The 17,005-nt window shown below is 33.8% G+C and overlaps 3 protein-coding genes across 4 annotated transcripts; 2 read left to right on the plus strand and 1 right to left on the minus strand.

The window, feature by feature from the left end:
- On the plus strand, positions 3,190-4,403 carry LOC105176429. Its single transcript, XM_020698668.1, has 3 exons — positions 3,190-3,224; positions 3,305-3,376; positions 3,544-4,403. The coding sequence occupies exons 2-3, from the start codon at positions 3,316-3,318 to the stop codon at positions 3,966-3,968; spliced, it is 486 nt and encodes a 161-aa protein (XP_020554327.1). The 5' UTR covers positions 3,190-3,224; positions 3,305-3,315; the 3' UTR covers positions 3,969-4,403.
- LOC105176430 lies at positions 7,413-9,366 on the plus strand. The gene is made up of 5 exons (XM_011099227.2): positions 7,413-7,717; positions 7,799-7,870; positions 8,020-8,102; positions 8,262-8,464; positions 9,113-9,366. Exons 1-5 carry the CDS (start codon positions 7,533-7,535, stop codon positions 9,179-9,181), a joined length of 612 nt encoding a protein of 203 aa, XP_011097529.1. The 5' UTR covers positions 7,413-7,532; the 3' UTR covers positions 9,182-9,366.
- Positions 10,135-15,015, minus strand: LOC105176431 (signal recognition particle receptor subunit alpha homolog). Of its 2 annotated transcripts, XM_011099228.2 has the most exons (10): positions 14,851-15,015; positions 12,824-13,826; positions 12,205-12,289; positions 11,933-12,028; positions 11,642-11,794; positions 11,446-11,553; positions 11,197-11,316; positions 10,855-10,980; positions 10,677-10,760; positions 10,298-10,423 (listed from the first exon to the last, which is right to left on the minus strand). In XM_011099228.2, exons 2-10 carry the CDS (start codon positions 13,801-13,803, stop codon positions 10,298-10,300), a joined length of 1,878 nt encoding a protein of 625 aa, XP_011097530.1. In that variant the 5' UTR covers positions 13,804-13,826; positions 14,851-15,015. The 2 variants fall into 2 exon arrangements, with proteins under 2 accessions (XP_020554307.1, XP_011097530.1); XM_020698648.1 differs by lacking the exon at positions 14,851-15,015 and having other exon boundaries at positions 10,135-10,423; positions 12,824-13,803.

The raw sequence follows: 17,005 nt of genomic DNA on the forward strand, positions 1-17,005 counted from the left end.
AAAAAAATTAAAAAAAAAAAAAAAAAAAAAAAAGCAGTGGGAAGTCCAGTCCCCAAACTCTCTAACTTCCACTCAAAAGAGTGTGTGTGTTTTGAGTTATAGAAACAGAAAAAGTGCTCCAAAACACCCCCAAAAATACATTTTTAAGATTAGAGAGTAGTTTAATTAGGGTCTTCCAAACACTTTCCACATTGCTACGTTGTTTCTTTCTTTATTTGTCTTCTAATGCATGCAAAGGATAGTATGTCTTAAGGCTCATCTAAAGCCATTGTCCACTACGTACCACGATCCTTTATTTTATGGTACAACAACAAACAAATTGGTCCAAATTGTATAGTTCAAAGTCAACACGTCACATGGAGTACATTATTTCTATACATTTCGTGCAAATTTTCAATCCTTACTTATAATTAATCTACAACACTATCACACCATTAGGATCTTTGATCCACATTTAGCATAAAAAAATATATATATGACTGTTTAGTGTTTATTATAGTTAATTATTATGGTCGAAACCAAGATTGATAGTTAATACATTAAGCCCCATATTTTTATTTATGTTGTTTTATATCATGTTATTTTCTAAATTTTTTCGAGTTATAATATTTAAGTAATTTATAGAGATATTTAAACTTACTATAATAAAAAAAATTAAATTTAAAAGCCCCTAACTTATAAATTGACACATTCTAAATCATGTATACCTAAAAGCAACGTGCAAGCAACAAGAACTTAATTCTTATGAAAATAAACAAAAATTAGAGGTCGACGAATAATAAAAAGAAGAAAAATAATCCATATTGAGGAAACCTAAATATTTTAGCAATTAAATCAACACCTAACTTTGTAGTATGGTCAAACTAAATTAAGTATTAAGAAAATGAAAGATAACTAATACAATAATTATACCATCATCCCGTTTATTTATATTTTTGCGTTCACATCTAAAATAATTTTCAGAGAGAATTACACTTTAGTCCTTAAATAATATCAGTTATTCGATTTCAGTCTCTAAACAATTACTACTTACAATTTTGATATCTGAGTATGCACTTTTCGGTCATTTTTGTTAATTGACCATTAAATTGAACGAAAAAAAGTTATATTGCATGCATGTGGGGCTGGGCACGAGGCATGAAAAAAATTTATTTTCGTCTTATTTAACGATCAATCACTGAAAGAAATATGACTTTTCATTATGATTAATTATCATGATTGAAAGTAAAGAATCATGACGAATACTAATTAACCACGATTATGCAGTGGCTATTTGACAAAAAAATTTGCTACTACTAGCAAATATTTTGACCAAAAATAAAATCATAGTGAATGTTGATTAACTATAATCAAAACTTAAATTTTCTCATCGGTTTTGTTTGACCTTCATAGATAGTATTAATTTACTATGATTTTTAAGTCATAATAATTTATAATGTAGGGAATAGTGAATTAAAGAAAAATGATCGAAATTGTAAAAAAAAATGTTTTAGGGACCAAAAGTGTAAAAAGTGATTGTTTAGGAACTAAAATTGAAGAAGTGGTATTATTTAGGAAGCAAAAGTGTATTTATCCCATAATTTCTATTAAAATCAGTGATAGTAATAAATGTTTTATTAATTAAAGACTAAAAGGAATTAATTATTGTGAGCGAAGAAAATTAAAAGGTATCACCAACTAGGCTTGAGTGCAAGATGACCTAACACATGATGTACCTACATCTATTATGCCCATGCATATCCCTAACACAATATTTAATTTAAATGAATTTGGACTTTTTAAAATAAATATGACTTTTTCAGATATTTTTGTTTTAAAAAAAAAAAGAATTATAATTTTGTTCGATAAGTATAAAGGGTGCTATTTTTTGTCCTATTCAAATTCATTTGTGTAATTAAGCCCTATAACAAGGTTATTTGTTTTTTCACATTGAAAATAAAAATGATCAAAATTTATCAATTTTATCAAAAGAACACCATGCGATCTCCATCCGACGCAAATAAATTAGGGTTATGGCCAAAATGTTGATGTGGATTTGGAAGAATAGCTTTATCATTCATATACCAGAAAGGGGAAAAAAGAAAAAAGAGTAAGGGGAAACAAATTGTGACTTTGTTATATCCTGGAAATATGAAGGTATCTACAAGTGAGCCGAGGGGCTTAAAAGGTCTCAGGATTTTCGCGAGCAGAGATGTTATCAATGAGGATTTGCAAGACTGACACGTGTTAGAGCCAGGCTGGAGGGAATTCCGGTGATAACTCTCCAACGATCCTATGTGTTAGAGCCAGGCTGGAGGGAATTTCGGCGATAACTCTCCAACGATCCTATGTGTTAGAGCCAGGCTGGAGGGAATTCCGGCGATAACTCTCCAACGATCAAGTCAATAGGAAACACAAGAGTATTTTGTGAATAATTGAGTAAGATAGAATATCCGGTCCTGGTACTGGAGATGGAGAGTCATATTTATATGTAAAGGTGGATTTGTACAATGTTACATGACCCTTTTTGGATCATATTTTGATCCAACAGGGGTAGGCTGTACAAACCCAATGGATAAGGATGGAGGTGGTCCAGGGGCCCACTATTGTGCAGACAGAGTAGTGTGGGTGGCTCTAGTAGTGCTTTTTAACATTCTGTCTTTTGTGTCCAAAGATCTCTAATGACCTTTAGATACTTTTCGTACCATAGGTCCTCCAAGGTTGTATCTTTAGTTGTGCATACCTTTAGTGATGTCGTTTATTTTGATCTTTGAAAGTCTCTTTCCCAGTCGTAAAGGCCTCGCTAGAGGATATAGGAAATATCCCCACATCAGAATTCCCCCCACTTATCGAGTGTGTTCATATTAAAGTTGGGTAAGTGGAATTAGGAGATAACTTCTATGCCCTTTCATCAATTAAATCTAAGTATAGGGGAGAAAGGTTTTTTCTATCTGAACAGCAAGAGAGGGTTGAAGTTAGTGAGTAATAATAAGAAGTTATATACAGATTGGAAAAGTAGTTTTTTCTTTGTTCGTCCTCCCCCTGATAAACCTTGGGCTAGCCCAAGCAAATGGCATTTAACCAAGCCTTCTCTGGACCCTCTGGGGCCTGTCTTTTTGGGTGGTACCTTCATTAGAGAAAGGATCATCAAATATGAATATGACTATAAGGTTATTACGACCGAACAAGTTTTTCTGTTGTTGGCTTGTCTCCAGCCTCCTTCGGTCTGGATGCTTTATACCTTAGTATATTTTCTCTCCTGTTTTCCTAGTAGGGGATTTGGATTTGATATTTTGCTTACTGATATTTGATTTGCTTGTTTCAGCAAACATAGTGATGGATTCCCGTAGCCTGTGGATGGGTGCTCGTCATCACTTGCAAATTTCTTCTTCTCAGGGTACTTCTTCATCTCGCCCTATTCTCGTTGCCCCCATTGTTGCGAGGGTACGCTCTTTCTCGAGGGTATTTCCCAAGGTCTAAATAATTCTGATGAGGTCATATTGTCTGATTCCTTTTCCACACCTCCGGACACCTCTTCTATTGTTTTTTTGGGCCCTATTGAAGCTGCTCCTGAAGGTGGGATGGGAAGTTCTCCCATTGTTGGTGGCTCCAGTAAACACAAGAGGAAGTTAATAGACGCAGACGACTCTGACGATGAGGGTGATGGTGATGACCTTCCTCTCAACTCTTTGGTCGCTAAAGGGATTTCTATTTTTGATCCAAAAACATCTTCCCCTGCTAAGATTAGCAAGACCTCCAAGGCTAGCCCAAGCAAGGGGAAGGCTAAGATCTCTGCCCATTTGGAGCCACAAGTTATAGCTGAGTTGGAAGAGAGTTTCTTTTCAGTTCCTATTGAGAAATATGCGTCTATGAAGAAAAAAATATCGGTGATGGAAAGCTTTCTTGGAGAAATGAGGAAAACTTCGTTGGTCACCCGAGATTTTCACCCGGAGCCCAAAAATTCTGCCATTGTCCTCCGTCCAGACTAGGATGTGCGTGAAAACTCCTCTAGTTCGAGTTGTTGGTCCAAGCCCTGATCCCTCTACTCCAATTGCTGCAAATTTGGAACTTGTTCTTAAGGAGGTTGGTGTTGCTAATAAGTCTGCTGGGCGGATGTGCCTTGGGAGTTTGAACATTTGGTTTGTATTTGGATGCTTTGGATTCTGTTAGATGTTTCCTTGGCACTTTGGTGCTGCTTAGATATTATGGATTTCCTTCATAGTTGTCCTCTTTTGATGGTTTGATATATAACTGCATGTGGTGGACAAATGATTATTCTATATAACTTGCATTTGGTAAGTAGAGCCACCTGGTTATTTTTCTAGCTCCATGATTTGCATGCTCTTAGCACCATTCCAACTAGTTGGATGGCAGGGTGTCTTTGCCTATACTTCGAAAATAAAGGTCTTTCCTGGACGTATGCATTTGTGGCTTTTAGGAATAAAAGTGTTTATTTAGATCTAAGCCTTTTCAGACTTAGAAATAAAAGTGTATTCAAACTTAAACCTTTTCAAACTTAGAAATAATTGTCCTCTTTAGACATAAGCCTTTCTAGACTTAGAAATGGAGGTCTCTATTCAAATCTAAGCCCTTTCAGACTTAACAATATTGGTGTTTACTCAGACGTAATCCTTTTCAGACTTAATTCAGACTATCTTGATTATTTTTTTAAAAAAAATAAAAAGATCAATTACATCTAACAATACATCATCAACATATTCAAAATCCTATCGAGTATATCGATAATTTCATAATAAATGAAGCAAATAAGATATAAACTTACACTACGATATAAATTGACCGTCGCACACATACGTACGACACGAATTAGAAATCTTCCAACAAGTGAAGAGTTTTGAGCTTCAATTTTATTGATAAGGTATAAAAAATTATTAAAAAAGAAAAAGGATAATCATATTTACGCCCCCTTGACATGTGGTCTAGTTATATTACTCACCTCTATCTTTTGCATAATTATACTATAAACCACACTTACTAGCCAAAAAACAGGATTAATTTGTGTAATAATATTGACATTTTTGATTGGGTGTATGTATAATTTGTCGAGCGGAAATGATTTATATAAATAATATTGATATTTTTTAAAATGTATTTATAATCATCCAAAAGGTAAAGATATGTTAAACGGATGATACATTAGACGGGCGTGTAAATACAATTCTTCCAGAAAAACAAAAGAGTACTATGGAACTTGTGTTTCACATGCTACATATCATCATAATTTTTCATCATGTCCTAAACTTTTACTGCATAATAATGTAAAGTTACATCAAAACATGGTTGACATCATTCGACTTATCCTTTCTTCTTGTGTTCGAGTTGGTTGCAATTGTCGGCCACTGTCCGGCCCCAGCTTGGTTGGAAGATAAGCGTGCATGGTAGCTGCTCTATTATTGTGCCACAATGCGTGATAGCAAAATGTAATATTTTTTAAGTAATTGCACTTTCATCCCCCCTATAATTAGAATATTTACTAATTTAATCCCTCAATAAATGATAATAATTATGTTATACCCCTTTAATTTTGAGGGTTGTACGTTTAATTAATTACCCTTAGTAAAATGCTTAAATTAGTTAAAGGGTGTTTTTCAAGGAGGTTAGAATGAGTTTATCCAACTCAAAAAAGGACTATATTCTCTACAAATAATCAAGTACTTAAAACAGCATAAACTAATGCAGGAATCTCTCCAAACCTTCAAAGGTCCAGCAAGTTCTGAAGCCCCACAACATATGTTCCAACATATTTTTAAAATAATTGGGGGATAATTACACTCCCATTCCTGAAATTTGATATAATTATACGTAAATTTTCTATTGTTTGAAAAAATTACATCTAACACTTATGAGATTTGCCACCGTCTAACAAATAAGTCCTCCCTATGTAATTAGTCAAAATTTACTAAATTTGCCGATATTATCCAAAAAACTGAATAAAAATTGATATTTATCATCAACTGACTTATTGTAGGTTAAATAATTTTTTTCGGACTAAAATATAACTCATCACATGTATTAATGAGTAAAAACGTATGAGGGTAATTTGATCATAAAAATATATATTTAACCTGCCATAAATTAGTATAAATCAATGAGTGATAAATCTAAAATTTTTTTTTTTTGATTTTTTTGTTAATATCAGCAAATTCGGTGAATTTTGACTAACAAAATGACTTATTTGTTACACAGAGTCAAATCTCAGGAGTGCTAAATGTAAGTTCTCAGACCATATTTATGTGTAATTACCCCAAACTTCAGAAAAGTGGAATGTAATTATCCCAATAATTTGAGAAAATAGAGATGGTAAAAACTCTAATAATCAAACGAGTTTATCATATATGAACCAAATGTAAAACATCACACGATATCATGCAATATCTGTATTACAATATAGATACATACCACTATTAACAAAGCACGAATTCACAGAATTTGATGTTTCTGCACATAATTCACACCGTTTGATGTTTTTACAATCGATTCATAAAAGAATCAATAATGGGAAAGATCACCCCAGGGTTTCAAGTAGTGAAAATTTCATAAGACAAGAGCGTTTCATTGTAAGCAGGATTGTTCTTATATAAATCACATGTAAAAGCATCAAACAATGAATACCTCACCAGAATTTAGGTCCGATTATTTATAACGTAACACGATCCATATTATTTGATATTTTTATACTCGATTCATATACAAAAAAAATCCACCAGCAGTAAGCAATTATAACGTAATCATGTCACTAATTATAATAACTTCTTCAACCTAACCATATCATAACTCGTATGCCCTCCACAAGTTTAGTGTAGGTCGCCCTGTCATTATTAATCCAGAGTCCACCCCACGTGTTTCACGCAAATTAAATTCAATTATCCGCCAGCACTGAAAATAAATAAATAACAATAATAATTAAGGTATATTACAACAAGCTCCTTAATTTAAAATTTAGCATAATTACGAATACCCCTCATTACTTAAAAAATTACAAATACTCCTGATATTTGGTGAAATTATGTATCTCTGGATGGAGGTTTAGAATTATCAAACTTTGTCATTATTGTATTTTTTTTTCTTTTCTAAAAAAGAAAAAATCGGACAAGTTGGATGGAAAATTATACACTTGGTCCAGAAAATGAGAAAAAATTATAATTCATAGTTTATAAAGATATTTTGGTCAGCTCACTACATAAAAAACAGATGGATAACTAACAAAAATTAATAAATTAGGCTAGTTGTTAGATGGTCACTAAAATCATGGGTATCAATAATTTTCGAAATAATGATAAAATATTTATAATTATGTCAAACTTTAAGGAGCACGTAATAATTTATTATAACAATAATAATCAATTATGAAAATGACAGATCTCAATATATCAAGAACATAAAATACCCCACTCAATAATTAGAGGTGGCCACTTTCGCTACTTCATCTCTAACAATTTATTGTACAAATTCCTCTCATTTAAGCCCTTTCGTTCCTTCTTCAGGAGATCAGGACATAAACTGGTGACCATTTTAGTAGAATAAATCAAGTCATGTCCAGTACTAAGATCACAAGTCCAGCATCACCTTGCTGCTTCAACTCCATTGTAAGAGGCTGCCACAGACCACATCTTCCTCAGTTTGGACCATACAACCTTAAGACAATCCAACGTCTAAAGAAGATCGATCAATCCCATCACGTTTTCTTGAAGTTCAGTGAGAAATATGGGATTTCTAGGTATGTATTAGGTTAATTTTCTCGGTAAGCTGCAACTACTTTTGAATTTGCTCGTCGTTTCACTGAATTATCATTATACAGAACTACATCCGTGTCGAGCAACATTCAGCCCAAGGCTTCTTCATCTTCCTCGGACTCTTCTTCGTCGCCATGGTAATTATATGTTTCGTCTAAGATTAAGAATTCATGATTGTATGCTCGTACACTGAGGATGATCCTAATCGTCCTCCTCACCAAGAATTTTCCTCGGGATATGTGCACTCGGGATGAATATGATATATTGGTATCCGTGTTTATTGTAGGAAAAAATGGTTGTTGGGGGTACTATTTACTGTGATCCTACCTGCAGTTGGTCACAAGGGGGGCCTCCTACTAGGCCTCAAAGGTTAGTAAAACAACAATATCAACCCTATGTTTCTACCTTCATGCATAAGCTATCAAATCTAACCGTAAACACATGATCGATGTCAATATACTTGTTATGTAATTAATTAAGTATAATCATATCATATTTGGTTTATTTATGTATGATTGGATGCTATAGGCAAGATCGACCAAGCTATAGAGACGGTGGAGCATGTGACGGAAGTGGTGGAGGAGATAGCGGAGGAGGCGGAGAAAATCGTGGAGGAGGTGGAAGAGAAGCTTCCCGGTGACTCAAAGCTCAAGGAGGCACTTGAATCGTTCGACGATCTAGCTAAAATGGCCGTCAAAGAAGCCAAAAAAGCCGAAGACCTAGTTCACAAGGTCTTTAACACTCATCTCAACTATATATCACTTAGTTTTTTCACTTCATATTGATTCATTACATTTTTTTAGCATAAACTTGAGCTAAGTAGAATATGTTTATTTCTTTTTTTTAAATTCATTTATTTTTTTTCTTTTCTTTTTAGAGATATCCCATATGTAGTAGGAGTTGCTTGCCAGATCAGTGTGTCTAAAATTATTCCAAAGGCATGCAAGAATCACATGATGATGATTCTTTTCAAGTCACCATCAATTTCCCTTGTCATAGAAAATAAAATTGCAACCTACCACATACCCTTCTCATTAATTACAATTTATTTTATTACATACAAGTGGTCGCATTAAGTGTAATGTATTCATATAAATAATTCGATGTTATTTATGTGAATTTGCATCCATATAAATCATGAACCATGGGTTTAATATATCATGTATCGTTTAACAATTAATAGTCAATATGGGTGTCGCCAATCCGTATGTGTGTGTATATATATGAACGTGCATCCACAATATATACATGATATGCGTATACATTATATATATATATATATGCATGTATGAAGCACATGGCATGCCGGTAATGATGCATTATTTGAAATTGAAATTAAACAAAGTATTGATAGTGGTTATTTGGTGTGAGGTGTTCAGGTAAAAGATGTGGAGGAAGAGATAGAGGATGCCCTCCTAAAGGCTGGTAAAGATGAAGCGAAAAAGTAGCCACCAGCCAAACACGGTCTATTAGGGAGAGAAGGACTACACTCATCTTATCATTTTTGTACCAAATAAAGATGCCACAATTTTTCTCTTATGTATAAAATTCATTGCCTTCTTCACATTCGCTACTTATCCTATTAATTTTGCATATTCGTCCCTATGGAAGAAGGAAATTTCATAGGCCATCATATTGATGCAAATATATTAAAGGATAATTACATCATCTTTTTTTAAGGTTTGGTGTAATTATACGTACCATCTATGATTTGAGAAATTACATTTAGTACTTTTGAAATTTTATTTCCATCTAACAAGTAGATCCCTCCATTAGTCAAGATTTACTATTAGCAAACAAATTAAATAATAAAATTATTTACCCCCAATTAACTTATTATTAATTTATTACAAATCAAACAAATATTTATTTGACCAAACTATCCTTATAAGGATGAAGATATACTACATTACATGTATTAAATGTACAAAAATAGTAAATCGAGAATAAATATAAATTTCATTCAATTTTTTTGCCAGTATCAACAAAATTGGTAAATTTTGACTAACGAAAAGATTAATTTATTAGACAAAAATAAACTTCAAAAGTACTAAATTTAATTTTTCAAATTACATAAAATTAATATATAATTACACCAAATCTCAGCAAGCACGTGAGTGCTAAAGAGGAAGCGAGAAAGTCAAAGCCAGGCTTTGTTTACTCTCATTACCACCAGCCTGAAAGATAGCAAAAATTATTTGGAATATTTGCTTGCATCTTTACTAAACAGTAAACACACACATAAAGTCCAGTTTGTTTTAACTTATCTTTGTTTATTTTAAACTAATACAAAATACAAAATCAAACAAATTAAAAATTATAAAACAACACACACACACACTCATCTCAACCTTTCTCTTTATTTTAAAAAATCCAAAAAAAAAAAAAAACACCTTAAAAATAAAACCAAACAGAGCCATATTTCTAAAATATTCCACCTATATTACCGATATGGTGAGATCACAGATGGGAAGTACAGAGAGTGAGCAACAGATTCAGAAACTGGACTCCATAATCAAGAAAGACATCCAAGTTTAAATTAAAGGTTAAGTCCACATCCTATCCTACTTGAGGAGAGTCTTGACGATGGACTTGACATTGAGCTTCTTCAAGTCGGTATACGACTGCCCACATCCAACAAACATCACAGGTGCTCCAGAAATGTAAACCATGGACAATGCAGCACCGACCTTCATCAATCACCAGGTACAATAAGTGTACTTTCATGCACGAAAAATGGGAGAGCAATACAGAATTTCTATTGCAAATTGTTTTTTTTTTGTCTTATATTGCACTTTATATATGTCAGCCATGTGTACGTTACTTGTACATTTTAAGAAATATTTTACATACTGCAAATACGAGATGCAATATTGATTTGTACTAGAAAATTCGAACTGCTGGGAGAGATTAAGAAAAGGGATGCAGAAATTAGGTTCATACCTTATCATCGATGGTATCAAACTTAGTCAGCAGGATTCCATCAATCAATCTGGGATTAGCTGAGGGTGAGAGGTCACCCAGTTTCTGCAGTAAATTCAAGAGAAGTCATGAATGAGAGCAGGTAAAGAAATTATCCATGACGTGAAAGACAGAAGAGAGAAAAAACAATCTGATCAACCTGATTAAATTTCGACAATTGGTCCACAGCATCGTTCCCCACAAGTGCCTCACCAACAAACAGAACAAGATCTGGGTTGTTAACATAGATAAGCTTTGACAGAGCTCGCATTAATGGTTCATTATCCTGCACAGCATCAATGAAACGATAAACAGGAAGTTGCAGGAAACATGACCACAAGAAAGAAGATTAGAATGCCAAGAAGATAAAATCAGCAGAAACTGTTTGCTTGACATTTAGTCCGGAGCCCCCGTATAAGAATCCAAAAATGATGTGAATTACAGTACAAAAACAGAAATCCTGTCAACATGCAAATTTGCAACCAGTAAGTATGTCAATTACCTGCATTCTTCCAGCTGTGTCTACTAGAACAACATCAGAACCATTTCGACTGGCCTCCTGAATTGCTTCTTTTGCCACTATTGCAGGATCCTTCTCATAACCCTTCTCGAATATTGGGATCTGGTGATTTAAGATATTCTATATTAGTGCCATTTCAGCAAGATTTTAAATCTCAATAGATTTCAAGTTTTAAAGCACTAAAATTTACCTGGAGCCTATAGATTACAAGTTTTAAGCACTAATATTTACCTGGAGCCTACGAGCATGAGTACGCAGCTGCTCAACAGCTCCAGATCTGAATGTGTCGCAAGCAGCCATCATAACGTTGATCTTATGCTGCAGAAGCCAGTAAGCAACCTGCGGGAAGGCATGGTGAAAAAGATAAAAGAAAAATTAATAGTTCAGCAAGCATCAAGCTTATGTATTCATGCCAACCAAGGCTAACCTTAGCAAGATTCGTGGATTTCCCAACTCCATTAACTCCAACAAAAACCACAACATATGGTTTCCCTTGCTCCTTGGCAGTATGAACATCCCTCAGAATATCAATGGAGCGTCTCGGAGTCAATATGCAAACAAGGGCATCTTCCATAGCAGCCTGGTAGCATCAATTTGAACAATAAAATTACCTTAAATTAACACGTTTTCAAACAAAAAAGACAAGGAAACTGCTATTTTGGAGAGATTTTTTTTTCCCTTCCTACGTTCCTAAAGGGTCAAAAACGTGCTTGCATACCTGCACTGTTGAGGAAATTCTTGTGAAAGACGCTAGCCTTTTGCCATCAAGACTTGCAGCTACCGATTCGCAAAGTTTTTCAGCTATTTCCTCTGCCTGTCCAAGCAATGATTTCGAAGAACACAGCACTCAGGGAAAAGAAAAGTAAATATAATATCTGCTTGTTTTGGGGGGAATGGAAATAAAGCAAACCAGTTTGCACAATAGTGACCCTAGTTACACGATAAGGGGGAAAACAACTAGATAGGACAAGGAAAGACTGAAAGACATACCACATTCTTGGTCATAAGCCTGTCTTTGAGAGCTTTAAGAGCTGGTTCTAGGTCAGACTTCTCCAAACTTGCCTTTCCGGCAATGCTGAAATCAGAAAAATGAGGTAAGAAGAGATTCGCTTGCCCATCGTCGCAATTAATGGAAATACACATGTCAGGTATAAGAGCATTTACCGACTACACCATTACAAAGATGAGAAACATCTAAGCATGCCCGCAAACAGCAGCAGTAACTGGTTCTTTAAACTTAAGTATGCAAGGATTATTATCATAGAATTGGCAAAAAAGCAATAGAATTTGAAGCATATCGACACAAACATGAAAATCTGCAGTCTTCACTCTTTATGGGCATATTTACTAGTATCACGCATGGACCTGATACGAATAAGAAGTACAATCCCCGAAATGTGGTAACGTAATAAAGGGGCTGATGAGTTGGCTTTGTCTAAGACAAGGCCAACAAAGGAAAGAAGGAAAAGAAAGATACCATTGTAGTGAAGGAAGTATTTACAAAATTTTAAATGCACAAGCATATAGAGCACACATAGTGAATAAATAAAAGAAAGAAGGCGAACAAGAACCGCCACCCCTTGTATCAAGTGCCAGATAGAGAATATACCTCTGGAACATGGATGAGAACCATCCCTTCTTCCCTCTATTAACCTTACTAGCCTTCCCCTCGTCCTCCTCGGTTTCACTATCACTGCTGATGATCTCCTCTTTGTCCATCATACTCTCCCCTTGATCTGCGTGATCTGCTGCTACAACTGATATGTTCTGTTCCCCATTCTCACTCACAGGATCAGTAAAATCTAACTTTGACTCTGAAGGGGAATCATCCCAAACTCTATTCTTTTTAGTTATCTTTTTCTTTGGCTCCTCCTTGGAACCCTTGTTAACAACAGTTTTAGTTTCTTTTCCACCTTTAGACCTAAGTTTTTGCAGCTTATTTACATCAAAAGCTCTAGTATCAGAGGCCCCGTTCTCTTTACCATTAACATTAACTATTGAGGGTGCTTCCCCTTTCCCAACATGATTATTATTCACACTCCCATTTTCTAATGGGCGGCCTTTGAATTTCTTGCCATCTCCACCATCCTTTCCAGAATCATCACCACCCTTCTTTTTATTGCCTCCATCTCTGCTACCACTTTGCACCTGCCCTTGCTTCCTACCAAGGTTATCATTCACAGGCTTGCCCACCTGCTTTGATTTCTTCATTTCCTCCGCACGAGCCTCAGCTTCCTTCTTGAGCTGCTGAAATATGTCATCAAAATCATTGTACAAAGTTCGCTTTGGATCATAAATGTCCAAGAACTCTTGCTTCACCATAGAAAGCAAATCATCAACATACAAGAGATGGAGAATCCGCTGATATACAGCAACAAATACGAGGCCAAGCTCATTATGGAATGTCCACTTAAGAGTGTAGGCAGCACCTGGGGCATCATAATTATAAGATGCTGCGCCTGATCGTTCCTCCAAAAGGCAGGACCTGATTAAGGTGTCAATGGGGGAGCCTCTAAGAGCATTTCCAAGCTCTTTGCACGTCCAGAGGATTAAACCTCCTCTAGTAAATATCAGTAATTGCTCTAGCATTGTAAAAGCTGTAAATTTATATCCTGAAACAGGAGGGTTAAAAAAAGTGAACAGCCCATGAGAATTTTAGAACTGAATCTATATTCAAGCAGGGTACATAAACAATGATCAAAACCAAGAAAGCGTAAATCATCCAATTACTCAAAGAATCTATGAATAAACATAAGGGTGCCAGAATAGTGATATTCATCGCATCAAAAGAAAAAAGATAACGTTCAGATTTTTTTGGATATGCAGGTAGCATTTTATGATGATTTGCATAAAGGATTCCCAAACAACATTCATAGTGTTTAGATTCGTCTCCAGGCCATCTCGAAGATGGCCCAGAACAGAGGGAACGTTTGGACTGTATTGGCTGTTTTTTACTGTTGAAAAACATTTTGTACTGTAGTTCTTTTTACCTCATTATTTCCGCCCGTTTTCCGAGCAAAGTTAGTGTATTAAAGTATTCAGTCTCCATCTAATGCCATTTCCACTTTTGGTGCATCATTGTTGTCTTAGAAAGCGAGCATTTATCTCAACATCCATAAAATACGGCAAAAGAATAGTAAAACTACCAAATTCTTAAATCCATTATCAGATATATGACTGAAAAAGAAAATTCACCAGGAGCATCTGAAACACCAGAAAGGAAAACACAAGCACAAATCATGTAGGACTATAAGTCAGAAACAGATCCAAAGCAACAAAAGTTAAGGTTTTCCCCACCAAAAAAGCAAATTATAAAAGTTAAATTCTAAATTCAATCACACAGATAACCAAATCGAAAACCCTTCTCAGTGCAAACCCACAAAATACAAAAATGCAGTAAAATCTTACAATCAGAATTTGAATTCAACATTAAACAAAAAATTCTTGACGAAATTGCATCAATTTCCACACATGCGATCGGCAAAAATAACAAAAAGATCGTGAGAAGCTTATTAAAAAAAACGGACCTGAGTCAAATAAAACACGCAGGTCGATCCGAAGATAATCACACAGTTTTCAAAAATCAAATAAACCCAGAATTCAAATTCATATCTACAACAGAAAAATCCCATATACCTATTTATGGCGGGACTTCGTGAACGCCCCGAGCAAGGGAAGGGAAACTGGAAGAAAAAAACGAAAAACAAAAGTAGAAGTGGAAAACGTTTTGAATATTTTAGGTATATATTGCGGAAATTAGGAGGGTAGGTTTGGTCCGGAGCCGGTTTCTTCTGTTCTCCAAACCTAAATTCCCAATCATTCATAACTTTTATGACTTGGATTTGAACTTAAATTGAATGGGTTGGAGTCGTCATCTTATTTAACTTTATAAATTAAAGAAATTATACAATCTTATTTAAAAATTTTGTATCTCTATGTTTTAATTTCTAAAATATTAAAAAGTAATATATATTTATATAATAATTAGAGATAATTATACTCCCTTCACATGAAGTGTGGTGTAATCACACCTAATTTTCCTGTAGTTTAAAAAATTTACATCCAGTGCCCCTGAAATTTGCATCCTGTCTAACAAATAGGTCCATCCATTAGTCAAAATTTACTAAATTTGTTAATATTAACCAAAAAAAAAGTGAATGAAAATTAATACATAATTTTTCAAATCACAAGAAATTTATACGTAATTACACCAGACATCGAGAAAATAGAGTGCAATTATCCCTCATAATTAAAGAAAATCAAGTGATTAAAATGCACCCCATAAACAGTTTTATTTATATAAAACAAAAAATCATTTTATGGTAACAAAAAATTAGACTACCATATAACTTTTATTTTGCATGGGTTTCTATTATCTTAGAATTTCAATATATATATATATATATAATGCATACTCTAAGCAAATGATTGTAATAGACATGTTTTAGGGAGTGTGAATAATAATCATAATTTTATCATAAAATAAATGGTAAAAATGCAAGCAACCTTCTTGTGATATCACAAATGAGCAAAATACCCCTTATAAAAAAAACAAACAGCGATTTGCCTCTCTATATTTTTTACAATACAATAATTTACTCCCCTATGATTTTTAAAATGAACCAATTTACCTCATTGTATAAGGAGATAAATTGCTTTAAAAAGTACAGGGGACAAATTATTATATATTTTTATAGGGAGTAATGTGCTTATTTTTAATATTGGAACGGATATTAAGTACGGAGCTTTCTTTTTTTCACCATTTAATATTATGTTTTATATAGACTTTGAAAAATAACTTAGACATTGATGTAAAAGAATATGAGATAGTTGAGGGCCACGGCCATGAGAGATTATTGTTGTATTTTCCTATCGTTTTTATTTTAATGTAATTTATTTTTATTTAAACAAATTAAGGGTAAATGACAATTTACCTTCGCAAAAATTTGGGTGTAATTATAAATACTCATCGTTGTTTTGAAAAATTATCAATATCCTCCTGATTTTTAATTTCTGTCGAACAAATAGCCTATTTCGTTAAATTTTTTTAGGTTTTTATTTATTTTTTGTGATGAACGGACCAAAATACTTTTGTGGATTAAGAATTATAACTCTATTTATTTATTAAAATTTCTATGGATTAAGTGAATAATTTTTTATAATTTTTCAAAATTTTCATCCACTCCATCTGACTTTTTTTTATAATTTTTTGAAAAAGGAAAAGGAAAAAATACCATTAGGCAGAGTTGATAATTTTATACTTTTATAAAAGGATTATATAATTTCATCGAACATCAAGTGATTATTTATAATTTTTTAAATAATGAGTGAATATTCATAATTATGTCAACTTTCAAAGAAAGTCATTGTAATTTACACAAAAATTAAAACAATAAGAGTGAAAAGACCAGACAAAATAAAATAGACTCTAAATTTAGGGCTGCTTTGTGCTGATGGATTCGGGTCGCATCCCAATCAAGTTTTCATGATTAGGGCTTGAATCAGAATTAGGCCCAGTACTATGATCATCGGTAATAGTGGGCAGGGCCGGCAAGAGTGGGTGGGCTGAACCCGGTCCAAATAGGATTAATTTGGATCTAAATAATTGGGTCCAAATCTTTTAGGCTTTAGTTTTCTAGACCTACTCAGGTGGAAAGGACGCGATGAGAATAATATTTATAAATATCTATATTTTTTTAAATTTTTATTCAATATATGGAATTTGAAATATAAATCATATTGCAGCTATAATAATATAATTTATTGGATATTTATAGATTAAAAAAAATAT

Source organism: Sesamum indicum, linkage group LG13 (genome assembly GCF_000512975.1).
Source record: "Sesamum indicum cultivar Zhongzhi No. 13 linkage group LG13, S_indicum_v1.0, whole genome shotgun sequence".
Taxonomy (NCBI): Eukaryota; Viridiplantae; Streptophyta; class Magnoliopsida; order Lamiales; family Pedaliaceae; genus Sesamum; species Sesamum indicum.